Source organism: Malurus melanocephalus, unplaced genomic scaffold (genome assembly GCF_030028575.1).
Source record: "Malurus melanocephalus ecotype Western Australia unplaced genomic scaffold, MMel_1.1 scaffold_79, whole genome shotgun sequence".
In the NCBI taxonomy this organism is placed as follows: Eukaryota; Metazoa; Chordata; class Aves; order Passeriformes; family Maluridae; genus Malurus; species Malurus melanocephalus.
In genome coordinates, this window is record NW_026623311.1 from 945,892 (window position 1) to 966,130 (window position 20,239).

The 20,239-nt window shown below is 41.3% G+C and overlaps 1 protein-coding gene across 2 annotated transcripts; it reads left to right on the top strand.

Annotated features, from left to right (window-relative positions):
• The first annotated feature begins 4,434 nt into the window (after positions 1 to 4,434).
• HUS1 (HUS1 checkpoint clamp component) lies at positions 4,435 to 11,889 on the top strand. Of its 2 annotated transcripts, XM_057367468.1 has the most exons (8): positions 4,435 to 4,623; positions 4,896 to 5,023; positions 5,476 to 5,652; positions 6,313 to 6,420; positions 7,343 to 7,417; positions 9,176 to 9,275; positions 9,622 to 9,753; positions 10,565 to 11,888. In XM_057367468.1, the coding sequence occupies exons 1-8, from the start codon at positions 4,572 to 4,574 to the stop codon at positions 10,645 to 10,647; spliced, it is 855 nt and encodes a 284-aa protein (XP_057223451.1). In that variant the 5' UTR covers positions 4,435 to 4,571; the 3' UTR covers positions 10,648 to 11,888. The 2 variants fall into 2 exon arrangements, with proteins under 2 accessions (XP_057223451.1, XP_057223452.1); XM_057367469.1 differs by lacking the exon at positions 7,343 to 7,417 and having other exon boundaries at positions 10,565 to 11,889.
• The last annotated feature ends 8,350 nt before the right edge of the window (positions 11,890 to 20,239 follow it).

The window sequence follows — 20,239 nt, forward strand, 5'->3', positions numbered from 1 at the left end:
CCCATAAAGCTATTTTACTCCCTCTTCAATCCAGTGATATAGACCTGTTCAGAGCTGAGCTTTGGCAGACTGGGATCAGATCACAGAAACTTTTCAAGCCAAATGATCAGTTACAATAATACCCACTCATAGATGAAATAATTGTGGAAAGGTCTTAGTAGTGCAGTTAAAACTGTCATACAGAGAAAGAGTCCTTTCTAGTATCTATTCATTTGCTGTGGTAGTATGCTCAGTGTCCCTCTGGTTCTCAGAGTTGACATTCTCAGATTTTTATCTCACTTCCTTTGTCTCTCCATCAAGATGGGCTTAAAAACATAGAAATCATGATTTCAAATGCATGTATGATCCATTTATTATGTAAACAACTAATGGAAAAATAGGGAAAAAATACATTAACCAAGCAAACACTGCAGAAGAAATTGGCTTTAATCACAAGTAATTGTGTAGTAGCACGACTCAGCTATGCCCAGAAGTTGACCACTGATACAGCAGTAAGCAAATGGTTGACAGGCTGRGAAGATCCACAGACTGCACWGAGGTTCTGAGTTAYCAGGAAAAGAGGGGTACTACTGCTGTGACAGTTTCCTACTCTTGTCAGTGCAGCTCTGCCMTATGAAGGCTCCTTCATAAAGCTGTTTATGTCTGCTGTCAATGTGATATATCCTAGCACGTTTGTTTTAAGACAATATGGATAGATAACTGAGTCTCCATCAATCTGCCTTCTCTCCTCCAGCTATAGTAATAAATGGCTCCTGCCTGGCCTGAACCCCCARAGCAGAGTCTGTTTTTATTCTGCAACATCTGTTAGTCATCTGCGATGAGAGCACAGAGCAATATAAAGTTTTGGGTTTTTTTTTTTTTTGCAGACTTCTGGGTTTATATGTAGCATATTATTATTTGTGATACCCATCTTGGTTATTAATTCCCTGTTCTYTATTATTTAGGGCAAGTGATAGAAATTGTTTGTATGTGCGAAGTCTGTCTTCTCCTTGTGGTTTAACCTTCAGAGGTTATAAAGCATTGTTAACAACAGGCCATATCTAGAAAACAAGCTAGAGAACAAACATCTGTCCAGCTTTCTCAGGAAAAAACATAGTCAAAGGTAAAAAAGACAAATKATGTGGATCTCTTAAGCTTTTTGTAATCCACGTATATGAGGATGCCACAAATTGAAARGGATTAGATAAATCTTCCTTCCACACACCCCACTTARCCTTCATATACCAATCATTTAGCTRAAAGCAGTCTGCAACTATGTGAAAGATGTAAAGTGTGCTGAACTGCAAAATGTAATGTGAGGGATTTCATACCATCAGGGCTTTATCCTCTGCAGCCATGTGTTACAAAACTGTTGTGGGTTAAAATTTTYTCTTTTTGTTTCCTTTCTTGGGGAATTTTTTCTTTCCCATTTTGTTGCTGGGATACACTGATTGGCAGGTCATCCTTTTGATGGGCGGGCAATTAGTGAAGACAATAGGAGCTATGCCCAAGGTCGCCTAAACGATCTTGCTAAGCCCTGGGAGGGGGTATGTGTGTTTGTGTGTGGTGGGGGGTAACTTCACTTCCTTCGCTGCTTCGCAGGGAGAAAGAGKTCTACCTGCTAGCTACTCGGGGGAGAGCTGGCCTGCCCTTTTTCTGCAGAGCCCAGCATCTCCGCTCATTGGGTTCCTGTTTGCTGCACTGTGATCTTCTCCCCTGTGCCTTGCCGGGGACCCACTGAGATTCCAGCTTCAGGGGTGAGCTCTGCTCCATCCCATCTCACAGCCGCGAGATTCTGCTTGTCTTTTTGCCGTCCTGGGGTTTCTCGCTGTCCAGAGGAGCACCGAGATCGATGTTTCTGCTGTGAGTTCTGCAGAGAAACTTTTCTCCATCCATCTCTGCCATTTTGTGTCCATCATTGTCAACGTGGGAGATCTGAGCCAGCCGGGACCCACGCCACAGCGCCCCCTGCAGCCGCCGGGGAATCATCACACCCGCCCTGCCCGGCCGGGAGCCAACAGCGCCCCTGCCGACTGGGACTGTAACTGCACCAAAGTGGGGGCTGTGTCTCTGTAAGGCAGTCACTGGGTTTGGGACTGGGCTGGCTGTTGCTATGGTTGTTGTTACTTGTTTCACCTTGTTATACATATTAGTAAAAACTGCTATTCCCTTTTACCCATATTCTTGCCTGAAAGCCCGTGATTTTTTCAAAGCTATAATAATTTGGAAGGGGGGTCATATCCACCACTCCAAGAGGGGTCCCTGCCTTCATTGGCAAACACCTGTCTTTCAAACCAAGACAAAAACAAAAGTTTGTGGAACAATATTTAATGAAAAAGTTGAAGTTAATTCCTTTAAGTAGAAACTGTTGTCCAAGTCTGAAACTAAGACTTGACCTAGAGGCACCTAAACTCTATCAGGAGTTTGAAAAGCAAGAGGGTGTACTCTTAACTTTGTGACACAATAGGGGAGTCTTCCTTACTCATTTTTGTTTTGATACCTATAGTTTATGTCAAAGTGACAAAGTGCTTATGGGGCCTATTGATTGAAAATTTTCTATAACTTTTTTATACATTATCAATATAAGAATGTAGTAACTTTTTATATGTTATCAATATACAATGTAATAGCTTTCAATATATTATCAATAATAGCMTTTTCATATAYTGTTATAAGTTTTTATRTGGGGTATTATTTATATTAGTGTATCAGCTGGATGTAATCCAGCCAGCTGGATTAGTACATAGACACGTAAAATCACCAAGGGGCATAAATCAGAAAAAGTTCTGAAGAAAGTAGACAGGTTGATGCTATAACAAGGAACAGTAGAGAGCATTAATGAGAACTTGGCAGAAGCACAAGACAGTCAGCAAAATAATGGAAAATGAAGACTTGGAGGACTAGGAAAAAACATGAACATCACAACTGCACATGCCCTGAAGATGAAGGTGAAAAGTCCACCATGATGAAGACAATGGTGTCTCATTAGAGGGAGACCCCCACAACCACCGAWTTGAGGATGACACAYGTGTACTTGCAAAMCTGTGATATCGTGTATTTCCGTGCCCATATATAGTGATGGGCGTATGGTGGGCATATGAGGGCATAGTGACAAAGGTAATGTTACACCATGCTTACTGCATAAATACCTGCCAATTCTAAGCAAAGGCAGGTGGGTTAGGAGGAGAAATCCACCTCACCTCCAGCGCTACACCAGCGCTGCAATAAACAAATACCTGCTCTATAGACACYGGTCYATGGGGTTTTATTTCTAGGCCWTTTTTGGGCATCAGTCTTTRGTCTCTGTGACAATCATTCTAAAATTATTCTTATTCTATTTTTCTTCATATGTTTCATCCATGGTAGAGTGAAACTTTATGTCACACTTTTAGAAATGTATATTTACTTGAAAATGTAATTAATATTAAAAAAAAAAGGTATTTTGCTAATACCTTTGATGATGATTCTTCGAGTGACCCTAAACCACACATATRTGACAAATTGGCATAGTTAGCAGGGTCCTAGATCAGAACTTTTGACACCCTGCTGCACTGGTTTCTCTAGGAAAATCTTCAGCTTTTTTCTACAAAATTTAGAAGGCCTGAGAGCAATACAACCAGAGAATAACCTCTCCAGAAGCTATTGCTGTCTCTGTCAATATACAGACCCAAGGTTGTTTCATTTTCTTCATAATGACTGTATTGAAAGAGAGCATCARCACATGTGAACAGCATCCCAAAAATATTTCAAAATCAAATACAAGAGAGGCAGTTTAGCTGATCCGGGGAATTTGCAGTGTGACAAAAGAAGACCAGATAATCCTGACAGAGCAAAAAGAACAACACTAGAAAAGTGTTTCTAGGAATGCTGTAGTTTTGAAGGACTGCAAGGAACCAAAATCATAAAGGCAAAAGACACCATCTTCTGTAGGAAACACACACGCTGCACAGTGACAGGCAAAGCAAAGTTCTTCACTTTGTATTTCCTTGGACTATTCCAACCTTTACCTAAACCCCTGTGCACCTTGCACTAAGCTGGGAGCCTGAGMACATGACGTGCTCTATCAGACAGAGAATGTCTTTCTCAAAACACTTTCGATTGCCCAGCCCTTTCTGGCTGGTCTGGCTAACCACAGGGCCCGTGGAAACGCCCGTCAGAGAGCTCTGTTCGCTCCACTTTCCTGCAGGACTGTTGCTTTCCTTCCCGACCACCGCGTCATGTGCGGGCAGTGTCGAGGCTTGGCCTCTGCCAGGGGCTAATGGTGTCTGTTGCAAGGGCCTTCCTGGATTTAAAGACGAAAATTCCTCGAGACATCGGCGCTGGGACCCAYACAGATGAATTCTCACATATGTTCAGAGGATGCCGAGACGTTTTACTTACAGCTAAGCTTTTCAACGCGGGTTGGGAGGACCGCTAGTGCAGCGGAAGGAACTCTGTCAGGGCCCGCCTGTGACAAACCCTGCCCACCCCTGTTGTGCATCCGGGGAGCGGCTGCAATGGCCGCTGCCTGCGCGGAGTTGGTCGATGGGAGGCCTCTCACTCTCTAAACTTCTGTGGCAGCGGGCGAGGGGGCCGGGAGGACACGCACCGCCATGCGATTTCGGGCTAAAATCGTGGATCTCGCTTGCCTCAACCACTTCAGCCGTGAGTATTCCGGGGCAGGCAGTGCCTCTGAGCGGCTGGGGCTGGCTTTCCCGGGCTAAGGAGAGAGRAAGAGGGAGGTGAGGACCGGAGGCYTTTCGTGGGAGGAGGTAGCGTGAGGCGCTCTCCTTCGCCCCGAGGTGTTCAGGAGTTTGCGCAGCAACCTGAGCTGCGTTTTTGGAGCCTGAAGGTTTTTTCCCTGTCCTGCAGAGACCGGGGTGGCTGGAGCCATCACCGCTGTAACGTCCCCATCTCTCTCTCTCTCCCTCCGGCAGGTATAATTAACACAATCGCCAAGTTAGCCAAGACCTGTATCCTGCGCCTTACTGTCTGCAAGCTGTATTTCATCCTCTCCGATAAAGTAGCAAATGGAGGCGCCAGTATGTGGTGTGAGCTGTGCCAGGTGAGCCCAGGGAAGTTCATTAACCATATGTTGTTGAAAACCAGAGCATGCAGTTTGGTTTCAGGTACGAGTCGTTTCTTGTAGCCCTCACCTGAGATGTGCCAGGTCTGTCAAGGTTTGGTTGTACAGGTGTTTCAGGCTGGATATTCCCTTTTCCTTGGTTATCACTTTAGTGTAACGCTTCAGTGTCTGCTGATCTGTGGGCCTGCTCAGAACTGGAAATGGAAAAGCATAATGCATTCTTTTATGGGCTGTTTAGGTGCTGGGGAAGAAATGACTAGGTTTTATTCTGAAGCAATGAGCCTTCATGCTTATGCAGCCTGTTTTGATTCCTCAGGTGATGGCAAGCAGAGGAAAGTTTCTGTTGTACACATGCAGTTCTAAACTTAAGGTCTGATAAATAAAACTTGCCCCTCTTGTTTGCTTTATTTCCCAATGTTCAAAAATTGTAGGGGAATTTCTTCGATGAATATCAGATGGAAGGAGTAGCTGCAGAGCACAATGAAATCTATTTAGAGTTGGTGCCTGAGAACCTGTCGAGAGCATTAAAAACTGCCCAGAATGCTAAGGCAGTGAAGATCAAGTTGACTAATAAACACTGTCCCTGTCTCAGAGTTGCTGTGGAGCTAGTAAGTACAACTATGCTTTCATRTTCATTATTAAGAAAAAGTTCTTAAAAATTTAGTACTTTTCCTAAGATCAAAGGGTAGTCTTTGGTTTAATTGTAGAAAATTAAAGAAACGTGGCCATTTTCCATTTCACTAGGCTTTCTTGCCATCATGGTTGGTAGCACACAGAACCAGCTTTGTCTTTTCCAAAAGGCAAGGAGGAGGTGGAGGAAGAAACAAGGTTATGTTATTGAAACAACTTTTTSTAACATCTTCTTTTCTCCATTCCTTCATTCTCTGTATCTTCTGTGGATTATTGCCATTCATTGAAGCCATTAGGTGAAGGAGTTTTCAGTGTACTGTTTGGCTCTGTGTTTTGCCTTTGGTTTTCCTGATATTGTATGCTGACTTCTGATTCTTCTTGTTGTTAACTCCACTGATTTATCTCTTCAACTCTACGAATAGCTTATAGATACACTAATGACTCATACCTTACAAAATCTTCCTCATTCAAAAGGGATGCCCACTTAAAGCATATTGATAGGAACCTAGGGGAAACGAGAACTGAGTGTCTGTGGCATGTAGTTATAGCATTTCCCAGAGTGGATCTGAAAAATTTAAATTTAGAATTCCAGTATTGTTTTTAATTGCATTAAAAGAGCATCCTCTTTTTCCCTCAAGCCATCCTTATCAAGCAGCAGTAGGATTGTGACACATGATATTCCCGTGGGAGTTATTCCCAGAAGAATGTGGAATGACTTCAGAGAGCCCAGTGTGCCAGATTTTGATGTAAGCCTCTGTTTTTACATTCTGTACTGAAAGGGGTGATTGCAAATGGGATGGTATAGCTACAGAGTATACTACTAGTGGTGTTTGGAAAGGAGTTGAAAGGAAAGAGGAAAGACTGGAGGCTACAGTTTTGGAGGGGTATGGAACATGGCTTCTATCTAGACAAGAGAGTTCAGAACTATGAAAACAGACTGGGTGATCGCCAGTAGTTTCTGTGATGTTCATGGTGGAGGAAGGGAGGAGAAAAGGACTTGCATGACTTTAATCTGAAGCACCTATAACCACACAGGTTTAGACTGTTTCAGCTGTTTAGGTGCCAAATGGCCCAAATAATCTGTTCTTTCTGAAATGCMTGGCCTGTCTGGCAGAGTTAAACATGTATGTGTTTTCTCCTGATTTTTATATATCCTCTTAGTATCCTTTTTGATATTTAGCAGAGTTGCAAGCAAAGGTCCTTGTGCAAATGTGCTCCTGTTTGAGTTTATGGATGTCTATTATCTTTATAGCTAAGAGTATTTAAATTCTGAAGAAGAAACTTGAACTATTTTGTTTTGTTATTTCAAATTTTCACTGCTGCAGTTCCAGAAATACTGCAGTATCATGGGAATCTTCTCCTTTCTTTTATGGCTACAGTAATTAACTACTTAGTAACACATGTAGGTTCATCTGAGAGTCTGATGTGCAAAAACAGGCCACTACTTTATTTTGAGCACAGACTTGGAATCTTGTCTATAACAATTGCTAGAATGATGGCCTGTTAATATATGTGAAAGAGTTCCTCTGTTCCTGAGACATTTGCTGATTGCAGATAGGTATTGTGCACCCTGCAAGCCATAGATAATTCAGTCCAAACTAGGAATTGAAAGTGTGTCCCAATCACATCTGAAGTACTTGTGCAAATGCAGTTCTTATGTTTTTCTAGGTCAGTATTTATTTACCAGTGCTGAAAACAATGAAGAGTGTTGTGGAAAGAATGAAGAATCTTAGCAATTTTATTGTAAGTTAAGGTACTTCAAGCATRTACACATTGTTTCATCAGGGGCATAACATGTTGCCCTGTTGCCTAAACTGGTGCGGCCACATTATCTTATTTTGCGATGAGAATGATGGGATTTATTTTAGGTTTTACACTGAAGARCTTTTCCTCAGCTTCTCAGAAAATGATACTCTTTGTGTTGAGTCTGTGAGAGAACATGGCATTGTGTTGCTATAAGCCGCTCTTTATAGCTGGTAAGAAACTACAGGGGGCTAGCTGGAGCCTTTCCAGGTGATTTCACTGAGGAAATGCCTATTACGTGAGCGTCGTGTTAGGTATCTGTGAATGAACCTTAGGTAATCTTGATGCAGGATTTAAAGGAAATTCTGCCTATAGCCCTGGGATGTCAGACTGTGCTTTAGACTCTGACATGTTGGGTTTGCAGTCTACCCTAGGTTTCTGGATGGCTGATGAGTCTTTTAATTGAAAGAAGCCCTCTGCAGGTTCAACAGAAAATGGCTTTGATATTTTAATTTACTTGKTTTTGCTTTCAGTCACCAGAATTGACTGACATGAAAGTCAATAAGTAAGTGGAGAGCTTTGGAATAGTTTGGGTTTGATGCTGTTCATACCAGTTTTGATAAATAGGAAATTTTCTGTTAACTGAGAATCCCAAAATTGGAACAGGCTCAATTTTTCAAGACTTGGAAGAGTTGAGTGATTACCYTAGGTTTCTGGCAGTTTTGCAAATGGCAGTTATTCTGCAAATGCACATCAAACTCTTTTTTTTGGTCAGATTTTTTGGGCGCTTTGTTTTTGCCTTCTTTCCTTCCCCCATGTCCTTGTTGGATATGCTTACACAAAATTAAGCTTTTATTTCTAGAGCTGAGCATCTTTTCTCACACAGGATAGCTTTATGATGGGATTGAACTTTACTAAGTGCCTTGCTTTCATGCTGTTAAAGAACAAAAGATCAAGTGTCACAATTTTTTTTTTTTTTTTGATAAATGCATCCTGGTAATAAAACTAGTGAAGGTGAGTGCTGCAAAATGGGCTTAGAAGAAATTTCTGATAGTACTTGTCCATTGTTTGGGAGCTTGGCATCTTCATTCCATACAAGATACTGCAATACAAGTATTTTTTTTAAATTACTAAAAATTCATCTAATCACAAAAATGAAGTGCTTAGTTGTGCTTTAGGAATCCTCTGATCAGCTTGGGATTTGTGTAGGACCATATATAGTCTCGTTAGAATTCTTCCTTCCAGGTTTCAGGATGGAATTTGAAAGGTTTTGGCACTCTCTCAGGATTTCTGTTAGTTCAAAATCCTTCTTGGAGTTACTAATCTGATGCAGCTGCTTGGTGCATCCCATTTTCTATGTGTGTCATATAGACTGTGTAGGTGACTTTTTATTTATTGAATAACTTAATGGAAGTTCAGGAATTTTTGCATTTTTCCAGCTTCAGTCTCTTATTCCTGAAGCTTTTTTCTCAGCACATGAGCTTCCCAAAGCTAATATTTGTTCTTAAAGTACTGGAGAGCAATTCAATTCTTTTCTTTCCACATTTTCTGAAAGTTTGGTCTGGGTAATTCACATAGGAATGATGGGAAATGTATTTTGATGTAGCTGAACATTCGAATGTTCAAACCATATTCAGAAAGTATGGTTGATCTTCACTGAAGTACTTTTGAAAGCTTGTATTTGAAAAAAACAGAACTGTATTCTTCTATAAATCTGCAGCGTGAAAGTTGGTTGCCTAAAATTGAGATTGATTGCAGGTGATTGAAGCAAACTTGAGTGGAGAAATGAACTTGAAAATAGAAACTGACTTAGTATCTGTAACAACACATTTTAAAGACCTGGGAAATCCTYCCTGGGGTAAGTTTTCCTGTTCTTACGCTTGTGTCTGTGTGATCCCGTTACCTAAAGTGTGTTGCTTATAACAGTATTTTCATTTTATTCTTTAGAAAATAGCATCAAGTATTTTGAAGTCTTCAAATGAAATCTTAAAAGTGGCCAATGACTTGGCTGTTTCATGTTTTGGGGGTGGTGGTGGGGAATCTCTTCCATTATTCTTGACAGCTTGATAGGACAACTGGGATTTCTTTTTCTTGCACTGTTGTTTCTCAAAAACAAGCCATTTCGGCAGTTTTCAGGTATGTCCTTATGGGTGTTGAAACTACTTCTTATGTTTGGACTAAGTGTTGTGTCCTTATGCTTGTAGCATCAGAGGATGGATGTCAAAGTTCTGCTCAAGGCAGAGATCTGGAAAGTATGGCTGAGGTATGCRTAGACATCAAGAAGCTGCAGCAGCTGCTTGCTGGACAGCAGGTCAATCCTACAAAAGCATTGTGCAGTAAGTTCAGTAGCTCTGCTTGCATTTAAGTAGGGATGTTTGCCATACTTAGTCTCAGCAGAATACCTTATCTTCTGTTTTGTCTGTCTGGAACTCAACTATTTTTACTGTACCCAAGGATTTCTAATACTTACATTTCTAGGCAGTAAGATTCAGGTCCTCGGCATTTGGAGAAGAAAAAATAAGTCAGACACTTAGAAGTATCAGGCTGAATACTCAGACTCATTAGTCATGCATGTTGTCTTGTTGTCTTTGTTTTAAAGTTGTTACTAATTTTTATTATTATTTTGAGATACTATCTTTTGAAAGTCTTAAAGCCTCTAGCTTCTAGCAGAGAAATTGGAATTTACTGGCATGTTTTTTTGGTTTGTTTTTTTTTTTCCTCTTTGRATGCTTTCTTACACTGATTCTAATACTAAAATGCATTTTATGCATCTAATGTTTCTAGCTGTAGAAACAATATTTCCCTTCTAGCAGAAGCCTGTGGGTTTATATCCTATTTTTATAACTGTGTGCTTTACTTGAGAACATCTGTTTGTTGTGGTTTAGTGCAGATGCTAAGAATTTCCCAAGGAAGATGTAAATAATAGGTATAGCRTTTTAAAACTGCACACTATATATTTACTTTTCCATGTCAGCGTTCATAGACTATTAATGCTTCACAGACCCTCAAGGATTTAAGTTGTTTAGCTGTCCTTCTGTCAGAAGTGCTAGAAGCATTGTGTTCTTATGGTGGCACCTTTAAAATATGTAATTTTTAAGTATTTTTCCTTCTTTAAGCTGGATTTACWTTTTTTTTTTCTCTTTACAGATATTGTATGTAAAAGAGTTGTCCATTTCATCTTGCTCCATGAGGAGGTTTCACTTCAGTATTTTATTCCAGCAATTGCCTGAGTGTTTGGAATCTTCGTCTTTTTCCAACCTGAGGCCTCTTTCATGAAGTCTGAAATCTTTTCTGAGTTGCTGGAGTATTTTGATSTGAGACACTGTTAGATGCAGCCATCAGATGGACATTGTTTCAATATTTATGAAAGTATTCAAAATACCTCCTCTTCCAGAAAGCCGTTTTTGTGAACAGTTATATGCTATGAAAGACACAATGCTTGAGAGTGTTGGTGTATCTTAGTCTTAGGAGGAGCAAAACTGAAATTTCAGTGCGCTTTTGGGACGTTTTGAGCTGTGGGTAAAGGCAATGAAGTGTTTCAGTCTCCTCAAAAAACTAAAGGTATAACTCACCTCTGGAGCTGGTGCTGTGTGTATTCAGTATTGAGCAATGCAATCCAAATTGAGGCATCTCTGAGCAAGCTGTCATACCTCCATGAAGCAGGAGAGCCCTCTGGAGGGTTTCCAGATTGATATTTGCCTGGACAACTTTGCATAGCCCACCTGAAGTGGTATGGAATTGAATTCTGTTCCAGTAGAAATCTTCTGACTATACTTGCTACAACATACCTCARTAGCTCTGTTTTTGCTTACTATTTGATTAACTCTTGGCCTGAGAGGATGAGYCTCTTTGTTAATGTGGGCAATGAAAATCCCTGTGAATGAATATTGTATGAGGACATATGGTGAGAAATGAGCAAATGGTGTGAAATAAAGAACAAGTTATCTTGCATAAAATGGATCAGATTTTCTCTCCTTTCCAGATAAAAAAACATGATACAACCTGTGTCGTCATGGTGTTAGACAGAGTGAGGTTGCCTGTGAGGAGCCATTTTAATCTTGGTTTGCCTCAACACTCCTTGTCAGAGGCATGTAGGGGAAGGGGTGCACACATGCAGCCTGCAGGAGGCAAACAGGAGATGGGTGAAGCCTTGTCTCTGGGGGGCTTTTGCCTGGCAACACCTCAGATGGGTACGTGGAGAGACATTTCTCCAATCAGATGGTGGAACGGCTTCACCAATGGAAGAARCTTGGACTGGACCAGTGGTCTCCTGGTCAGCAGGCAGACTTTGGGAGGAGCTAGGGGTTATAAAAAAATCAACTGCACCATGAGCCTTCAGGAGTGAATTCGGGAGTTGAATTCGGGAGCTGAATTTTCAGAGCTGAGTTTTGAGGAGCTGGACTTTGGGGACTTTGCTGAGCTGGAGTTRGGGGTGGTCGTCTGTCTCTGTGCGTGTGGCTGGGTTTTTTTGYTYTTTGTTGCTCRCTGCWGGTGGGCTTGCTGCTGAGGGGTTCTTTTTTCCCCCAGCTCCAGCCTGCCTGGATTTTGCCCTCGCTAGCTCTTATTCGCCCCCACATATCTGCCTTCCCTCCTGGGCACTTGGCAGGACGCCATCTGCCCTCCAAGCCTCCAGTGCAGCGTCAGCCTCGCCCCGCTCCTTCACCTGCCCCAGCCGCCACCTGTCCTGCCTGAGCCACCTGCCCGCCTCCGACCTCGCCCATCACCGTGATGCTTGCTTCGACTCCACCCAGGGTCCCGGACCTGTCTAAGTGTCCACTCACCTGTCTGTCCAGCAGCCTGTGATAAACACATATTATAGTGTTGGCTTTCACAGGGATAAAAAAAATGGATGCTATGTATGGTGCATCATAATATGATGTTGTCTTCCTTGTAGAAGTTTAGTTATGTAACCATGATTGTGAAATAATTACTGTTCTTATTTTCTTTGTAATTCAGATGTAGTTATAGAACACTTTGATTATCTTGTAATAATTATCTTGAAATATTGTAGATTATGATTTMATTATCTTSAAATATTGTAGATTRTGATTTAAACTTTTCCATATAGGATTTTTCTTGCACATTATAGCAAAACTATACAAGAAGCTACRGGGCGACTCATTTAGATTATGAATGGTGCCCTGGCTGCAATTACACTGACCAAAAGATAAGAAAAGGAGAAAGGAATGCATGAGAAAAGGATCRCCTTCCCCAAGGTTATCAACACTGACCTGCTAGAAAAATGCCATCATAGTTGCTTTAGTATGCATATTAGTGTGGGGGAAAAAAGTGGCTCCACAAACCCTGATTCTGAAACTCAGCCAATTATTGTGTATGACTGAATCCTGAGAAAAGAAAGGGAGTGTTAACAGCCTACATGGAGTAGGAATACTGCATCCTTGGCTACTGTTGAGAAAAGGAGATTGGAATGTAGAATTGATAATGCAGGTGGCTGGAAATTATAAACATTACTAATACTGTAGCTTTTGCAAACTCACCAGTCATGTCCCGATTATTAATTAAACAGCTGTCCCTTAACCAGTGTATGTTTGACACAAATGGGAACCCTGGTTGCTAAAGTGGATAAAAGAGGCTTGTCCCACAGTAAACTTTTTCTTTCTCTCTTTTTTTTCACCCTCTTTTTGTGTGTTTTGTAWCTATTCTTTTWTGTCGCTGTTTGGCYAGCAGCGACATATTAGAAAAATATCTGGTCGGAAGAACTTGTAAAAACATCCATTGTTTGCGGCAAAAGGAGTCTGGCTGATGGGACCCCTCAACCTTCAGACAACCATATCTGCAATGGACAGGCCAGAGGTGTTGTGACCCATTAGGGGCCCCTGCTATGGACTTTCCTATTGACAATGACCATCTGCTGAAACTATGGAACAGGGGTCACATGTACACGACCCCAGGGGCCTAAACATCATCACTGCTCATGCTCTAAAAAGGTGGATCCATGTTAAACAGTTCTGGGAGAAGTTTGAATATGCATAAATGTCTATGAATAGGCATTAGGCTGATGCAATATGAAATGTATTTAAAGATGTCTCTTGTCAATAACAGGCGTGCCTCTGGCAGATCGCCAAGCACCTGATGTCGTATCCTTTTGCTTTTATGTACCCTATTATCATTTATTAAAACCCTTTAAATTTTAACAAGRAAGCGAATCTCGTTTTTCACAAGACCATCACCGTGGGAACCGCACTCCTCTCCCTGAGCTGCTCTCCCTCTGGCAGCAGCGCTCACCCCCATCATGTGGATGCTGACGGCACCCCCTGGTCATACTGGTGGTAACGCCTGCTCTCTCCCTCTGTCTCCTTTCTCTCTCTCCCCATTCCTTTTCTATTTTCCTTTCTCTTTTACTGTCTTTTCCAGCCCCCTTTAGTGGGCAACTACTTACTTTTCGTTGCTAATAAATGRTTCTCAGATACAAAGTTTGTCTYGTTTGATTTMATTTTGTTCTCGCCCATCCATTTTCAAAGAACTCCTTGCAGTTCCCCACAGTTGGAACGCRACATTTCCTCTAGGCTCTCTTCCAGGAAGCCAAGAGCATGACTAAATTTCACTCATGGGAGTGCTGCCCCTGCTTCTACCCTGTGGTTGTTTTCTGAAGTCTTTTCCTCCTTATTCCAAGAGTGATTTATTCGTAATCCTGGCATGTTCCATATAGCCTTTGATTATTTTAGAAATAGTGATTGAGTTTATTCTGCCAAATGAGACTGGGAATTTCTTCTAGAAAGTAGCTTGTCATGGTCAGCAGTGCTGGGGTTTCAGTTGGTTTGGGTATTTTTTCCCTTTTTTCAGGAGACACTGATGTTAAGGGAGCAATGAATCTTTTGTTGGTGCCGCAAATAGTCAAGAGAAGGCTGAAGGAGAGGCTGTGGTGGTGAGAAGATAGAATTCTCTTGCAGTGATGAGTGTGTTGACTAACTGTGGTTATAGGCCTTTCTGCCTATTCCCTCTTTGTTCTTTCCTACTCTCCCTTGCCCTGCACATTGCCTCATCAGTTGTCATATTTCCACCCACTGCCTCCAACATGCTGAGATTTGCATCATTATCATTTGCAAAGTCCCATTTTGCCTATGTTGTGAGTTCACCCTGGTAAGCAGACATTCACTCACACGTAGAGGGATGGGGGAGAGAGAACTGGAAGGGTAAAAGTGAAAAAACTCATGGGTTGAGATAAAGACAGTTTAATAGGCAAAGCAGAATATAGAATTCATTCACTACTTCCCATGAGCATAGGTGTTTAACCATTCCCAGGAAAGCAGGGCTCTATCATGCATAATGTTTATTTGGGAAACACAGACTGCATAATTCCAAAAGTCCTTCTCTCTTTTCTTTGAGATGAATGCGGTGCTGTCTGATGTGGATATTCCTCTGGTCAGTTGGGGTCTGCTGTCCCAGCTGTGTCCCTACCAATTTCTTGTATGCTCTCAGCCCATTTGCTGATGGGGCAGTGTGAGAGTAATGCCTTGATGCTGTGTAAGTGCTGCTCATCAACTATAGAAACATTCCTATGTTATCAACACTGTTTTGGTCACAAATCCAGAACACAGCACCATATGAGCAACTATGAAAAGAACTAGTTCTGTCATGGCCAAAACCAATGTAGCCTGCTGTTTCTTGATAGCCCAACAATAAGTGTGAATGACCAGATATTTTTGGTTATTTTTCTTCTGGTTACTGTCTTTGTTAATGCTAATTAATAAGGGTTTATATCTGTGTGTTTGTCTCCTTCATTTTCTTTTTATCATCCAGTATAGGATGGGATCATTTAAACAACCATAGAATAAATATTTTAATGATCTCACATAGATGCCTGACCAAAATGAGTGTGCTAGATATCGCCCAAGAAAGATCTCAGATCACACTGCAGCATGGAAAAGGTGGGGAGGGGGGAGGATTTGCACAACCACAATGCCTCATAAAATACTTCCATCACTTTTGTCTCCCTTACTGTCCCTTCATGTTTTTGGTTTCCTCCTCTTACCCTTTTTTAGTATGATGTGGATACACACTTATAACTTCTTGTTTTTCTTGCTTTTTGGTTACACACTGCATTACTGATCCTTATTTTTATGCTGTATTGGAAAAAGCCTTTGCATATAGTTTGATTTTTTTTAATGTCTCAGCATTTAAAAAAGAATGATATTTTTATTAGAAAATATAAACAATAGAGGGTGCTGAAGAGATATGGAGAAATGTATTACTCTGCATTCCTAAGAAAAAGTGRGTACAAGCAATGGACCACAGTTAGCGCTCATGAGAGGGTGTGATTTTTTTWAATAGTTTTTCATAAATTACAATTCTCAAATGGGCAGGTTGTCAGTTACTAAATGTAAGACTGAAATTATTCCAACACCATGYTATGGAAAAAATATTGTTTTTTCCATAGAGCAAGCATCATGAACGCATCTAGAGTAAGTAGCAAGCACCAGTTCAAATMATTTAGGCACAACTCTTAGGTATGATGCACTCAGATTAGGTGGCTAAATAGTCTGTAATCTGGATGTAAACATCTCTGCTTCAGTTCTTCATATGTAAAACAAGACTCTTTCTCCTATATGGCTGACTGCAAGATGTGGTGAATAAACACGTGAAGGATTTCTAGTGCACGTGGCTTCTCTGATAGAAGCTTAAGTTTAAATTCTAGTCTTCTTTTTAATGCAGGGACATCTTTATGCCAGGGACACAAACTGTTTTAGTGTGTGTGGGCTGGTAGGAAGCTTCAACTTCAGGTAGGAAGTCAACTTCAACTTGGTAGGAAGTTCAACTCTTTGTTATTTAATRATTAATCTTCCACTTTGTGATGTGCTATTCATGACAAGCTGAAGCACAATTTATTGCAGCTCAGTAAAGGAATGTTGGATTTCTCCACTTTTTATACCAGGTCATTGGCTAGTTGATTTTTCTCACACTTAATAGATTTATATTTTATGAACTTGAATGGTTTACTGTCATGTCATTATAATTATGGAAGAAGCCAAATTGGAGATTATTGCCTTCTACAATGSGATAACTGGCTAGATAAATGAAGGGAGAGTGGTGAATGTTGTCAACCTGGGCTTCAGGGAGGCTTTTGACAGTGTCTCCCATGATTTCCTGATAGGCAAGCTCAGGAAGTGTRAGCTGGATGAGTAGATGGTAAGGTGGATTGAGAATGGGCTACATGGTAGGTCTCAGAGAGTTGTGATCAGTGACACAGGATCTATTTGAAAGCCTGTGGTGTCCCCCAGGTGTAAGTACACTTAGGAGTATACTTTGACACTCTAGAAGTGGCCAATACCTCAGAATGTTGTTACGCCRTTCAGAAGAATCTCAACAGGTTAGAGAACTGGTCAGAGAGAAACTTTCCAAAATTTAACAAAGGCAAGAACAGGGTCCTGCACTTGGGAGAAAGAACCCCATGCACCAGTRCAGGCTGGGRCCTGACCTGCTCTGAAGCAGTTCTGTGGAGAAGGAAGTCATAGGGTGCAACAAGCTGTCTGTAAGCTAGCAGTGTGCCTTTGTGGCAGAGGGCCACTGGTGTCCTGGGGTGCATTAAGGAAGAGTGTGGCCAGGAGGTCATTTGAACGGTGATCCTGCCACTCTACTCAGCTGTGGTGAGTCTGTATCTGGAGCGCTGCATCCAGTTCTGGGCTCCTCATTACAAGAGGAACATAGAGATCCTGGAGCAAATCCAGAGGAAAGCAACAAAGATGATGAGAGTACAGGAGCACCTCATTCATGAGAGAGCTGGGACTGTTTAGCCTGGAGGAGAGGGGACTGAAAGAGGTTGTTATCAATGTCTGAAGTATTTGAAGGGAGGACATCAAGAGGTAGGACCAAGGCTCTTCTTGGTGGTGATAAGCAATAGAATGAAAGGCAACAGGCAGAAATTGAAACACAGGAAGTTTCACCTTAGCATGGGAAAGAACTTCACTGTGCAGGTGACTGAGCATTGGAATAGGTTRTCCAGTAAGGTTGTGGAGACTTCTTCCCTAGGGATATTCAAAAGCYGCCTGGACATACTCCTGATTAACAAGTTGTAGGGGACCCTGTGTGAACAGGGAGATTGAACTAGGTGTCCCACTGTGGTCACTTCCAACCTTACCTATTCGGTGATTCTGTGCTCCCTGCAAATCTTGACTACCCCCGAGGTCATTCAGATTTGCAGAGTCAGAGATTCAGGAGGGATGCATACAGTAGTGTGCAACGTGTTCTTTGCTTCTTTATAGTCTGAAGAAATATTTTTCTCAACCATACTTCTGAAAAATATTTAAGGAAGTAGAAATAAGGAAGACCATTGTGGTTCATTAAATCTCCACCATGGAGCATATCAGCCATGATGACTCCAAATCTTTCCAGAAATAATTCTCAGAATTTAATGCTTCTGAGCTCCAGCCCTCCAGGCAGGGATAGTAGCAGCCAGAGCATCAGGTCTTGAGACACAGAATAGGAAAAGAAAGTGTCCTGCATCTGCAACTGATGCTTAAAGGCAATCTTTATATTGTTTTTGGTTTCTCAGCAGTATGCAGTAGCAACAGGAAGGAAAATACTTCCGATATGTGTAGTTACTTGTGGGGGAAAAAAAGTGGCCCCACAAACCCTGATTCTGAAACTCAGACAATTATTGTGTATGACTGAGGCCTGGGAAAAGAAAGGGAGTGTTAACAGCCTACATGGAGGAGGAAATGCCACATCCTTGGCTACTGTTGAGAAAAGGAGATTGGAATGTAGAATTGATAACGCAGGTGGCTGGAAATTATAAACATTACTAATACTGTAGCTTTTGCAAACTCACCAATTATGTTCTGATTACTAATTAAACAGCTGTCNGCAGGTGGCTGGAAATTATAAACATTACTAATACTGTAGCTTTTGCAAACTCACCAATTATGTTCTGATTACTAATTAAACAGCTGTCTCTTAACCAATGTATGTTTGACACAAATGKRWACYCTGGTTGCTAAAGTGGATAAAAGAGGCTTGTCCCACAGTAAACTTTTTCTTTCTCTCTTTTTTTTCACCCACTTTTATATGTTTTGTAACTATTCTTTTTTGTCACTGTTTGGCCAGCAGTGACAGCCACTAGGAAGGAAAACAACAGCTGTGAAAAAACCCAACCAAACAAGCTGCTTTCTCTCAATTTATCATTCTTGTATGTCCTTTTATTTAGCACTTCAAATCTCATACCTGCCTGATTTATGGAAGCTAATGTCTCATTATGACATATGCTGTGCCATAATTTATGATGGCATTAGCTGTCATGTCTTTTCTTTCTGAAGTTAATTGTCATGGTTTTAGACAACTTGTGGTCTTAAATGGAGTCATAGAACCATAAAGTTGTTAAGGTTGGCAAAGAACTCTAAGATCAYGGAATCCAACTGTTAACCTAACATTGTCATGTTCACCACTAAACCATATCCCCAAGTGACACATCCACTCATCTTTTGAACACTTCCAGGGGTGTTGATCCCACACTTCCCTGGAAGCCTGTTCAATGAAGGGATTTTTGCTAATGTATAATCTAAACCTTCCCAGTACAACTTGAGGCCATTTCCTCTCATCCTGTCACTTGCTACCTAGGAAAAGAGATCGACACTCACATGGCTACAACCTCCCTATGGTAGTTGCAGACAATGACAAGGCTGTCCCAGAACCTACTTTCTCCAGGCTAAATACCCCAGCTCCCTCAGCCATTCCTCATAAGACTTGCTCTCCAAGACCCTTCACCAGTTTTGTTKCTCTTCTCTGGACATGCTCTATGCACCTCAATGTATTTCTTGTAGTGAGGGGCCCAGAACTGGATGCACGATGCAAGCATTCTGAGTGCTGAGTATAGTGGGACGATCACTGCCCTAGTCCTGCTAGCCACCCTATTTCTAGTATAGGCCAGGATGCCACTGGACTTCTTGGCCACCTGGGCATGCTGTGGCTCGTGTTCAGCTGCTGTTGAGCAACATCTGCAGGGCCTTTTCTATCCAGCAGCTTTTGCAGCCACTCTCTTCCCTCTCTGCAGAGGGTTGTTGTGACCTAAGTGCAGGACCTGGCACTTCACTTTGTTGATCCTCATACAATCAAATTTCTTGCATTAAAATGTTTACTTGCATTTAATTAAAGATAATCAAGTTTTTTAATAAGGAGACCCTTTCAGTGCAGGCAATTTTTTTTCTGAATTCATAAAGTGCATGTCCCACGTTTTGTTGGATTTTCTTATGCCTTTGATTGCCTGTGTTTTCCCATGATTTAGCTGCTTTTTTGAACTGGAGTGGTTCTAGTGTTCCTAAGGTAAACAGAGTTAAAATCATCAAACTACACTTTTGTTCAGAGTCTCTTTCCAGGATGAAGGGAGCTTCTGCCATTATGACTGTATCACAAAAAATCCTTGAGTCTGGGTAACTGCACTGGAGTGTTTCTACTACAGAAGTTAAATYGATTATAATTTTTTGTTTAGCTATTGAAGTAGGTCCTGTTTCTAGAGGGAAATTCAATTCAGTTTATTTTCGTTGCAGAAATGAAAGCTACACAAAAAAGCTAAATTAGTGGTGGGGGTTGAGGGAAGACTAGTGAGGCCTGGCTGGGATTTTTATAAACATAGTAATTATAGAGAGACAGGGATTTCCAGCCCAGTAGAAATAGCCAAGACTGAATCGAAATTCTTCTAAATTTGTTTTATTTTCCTTAAAATGCACATTGTATTTTGCAGCTGAACCATCTATTAAAAAAATTATATGACTGCTTTAATGTGCTGACTGTTGCCACATTTTTGCCAAATCCATTTTACTGGTGTCAATAAAAAGCTACTGTTCATTTGATTAATATTAAATATTTGAAGAT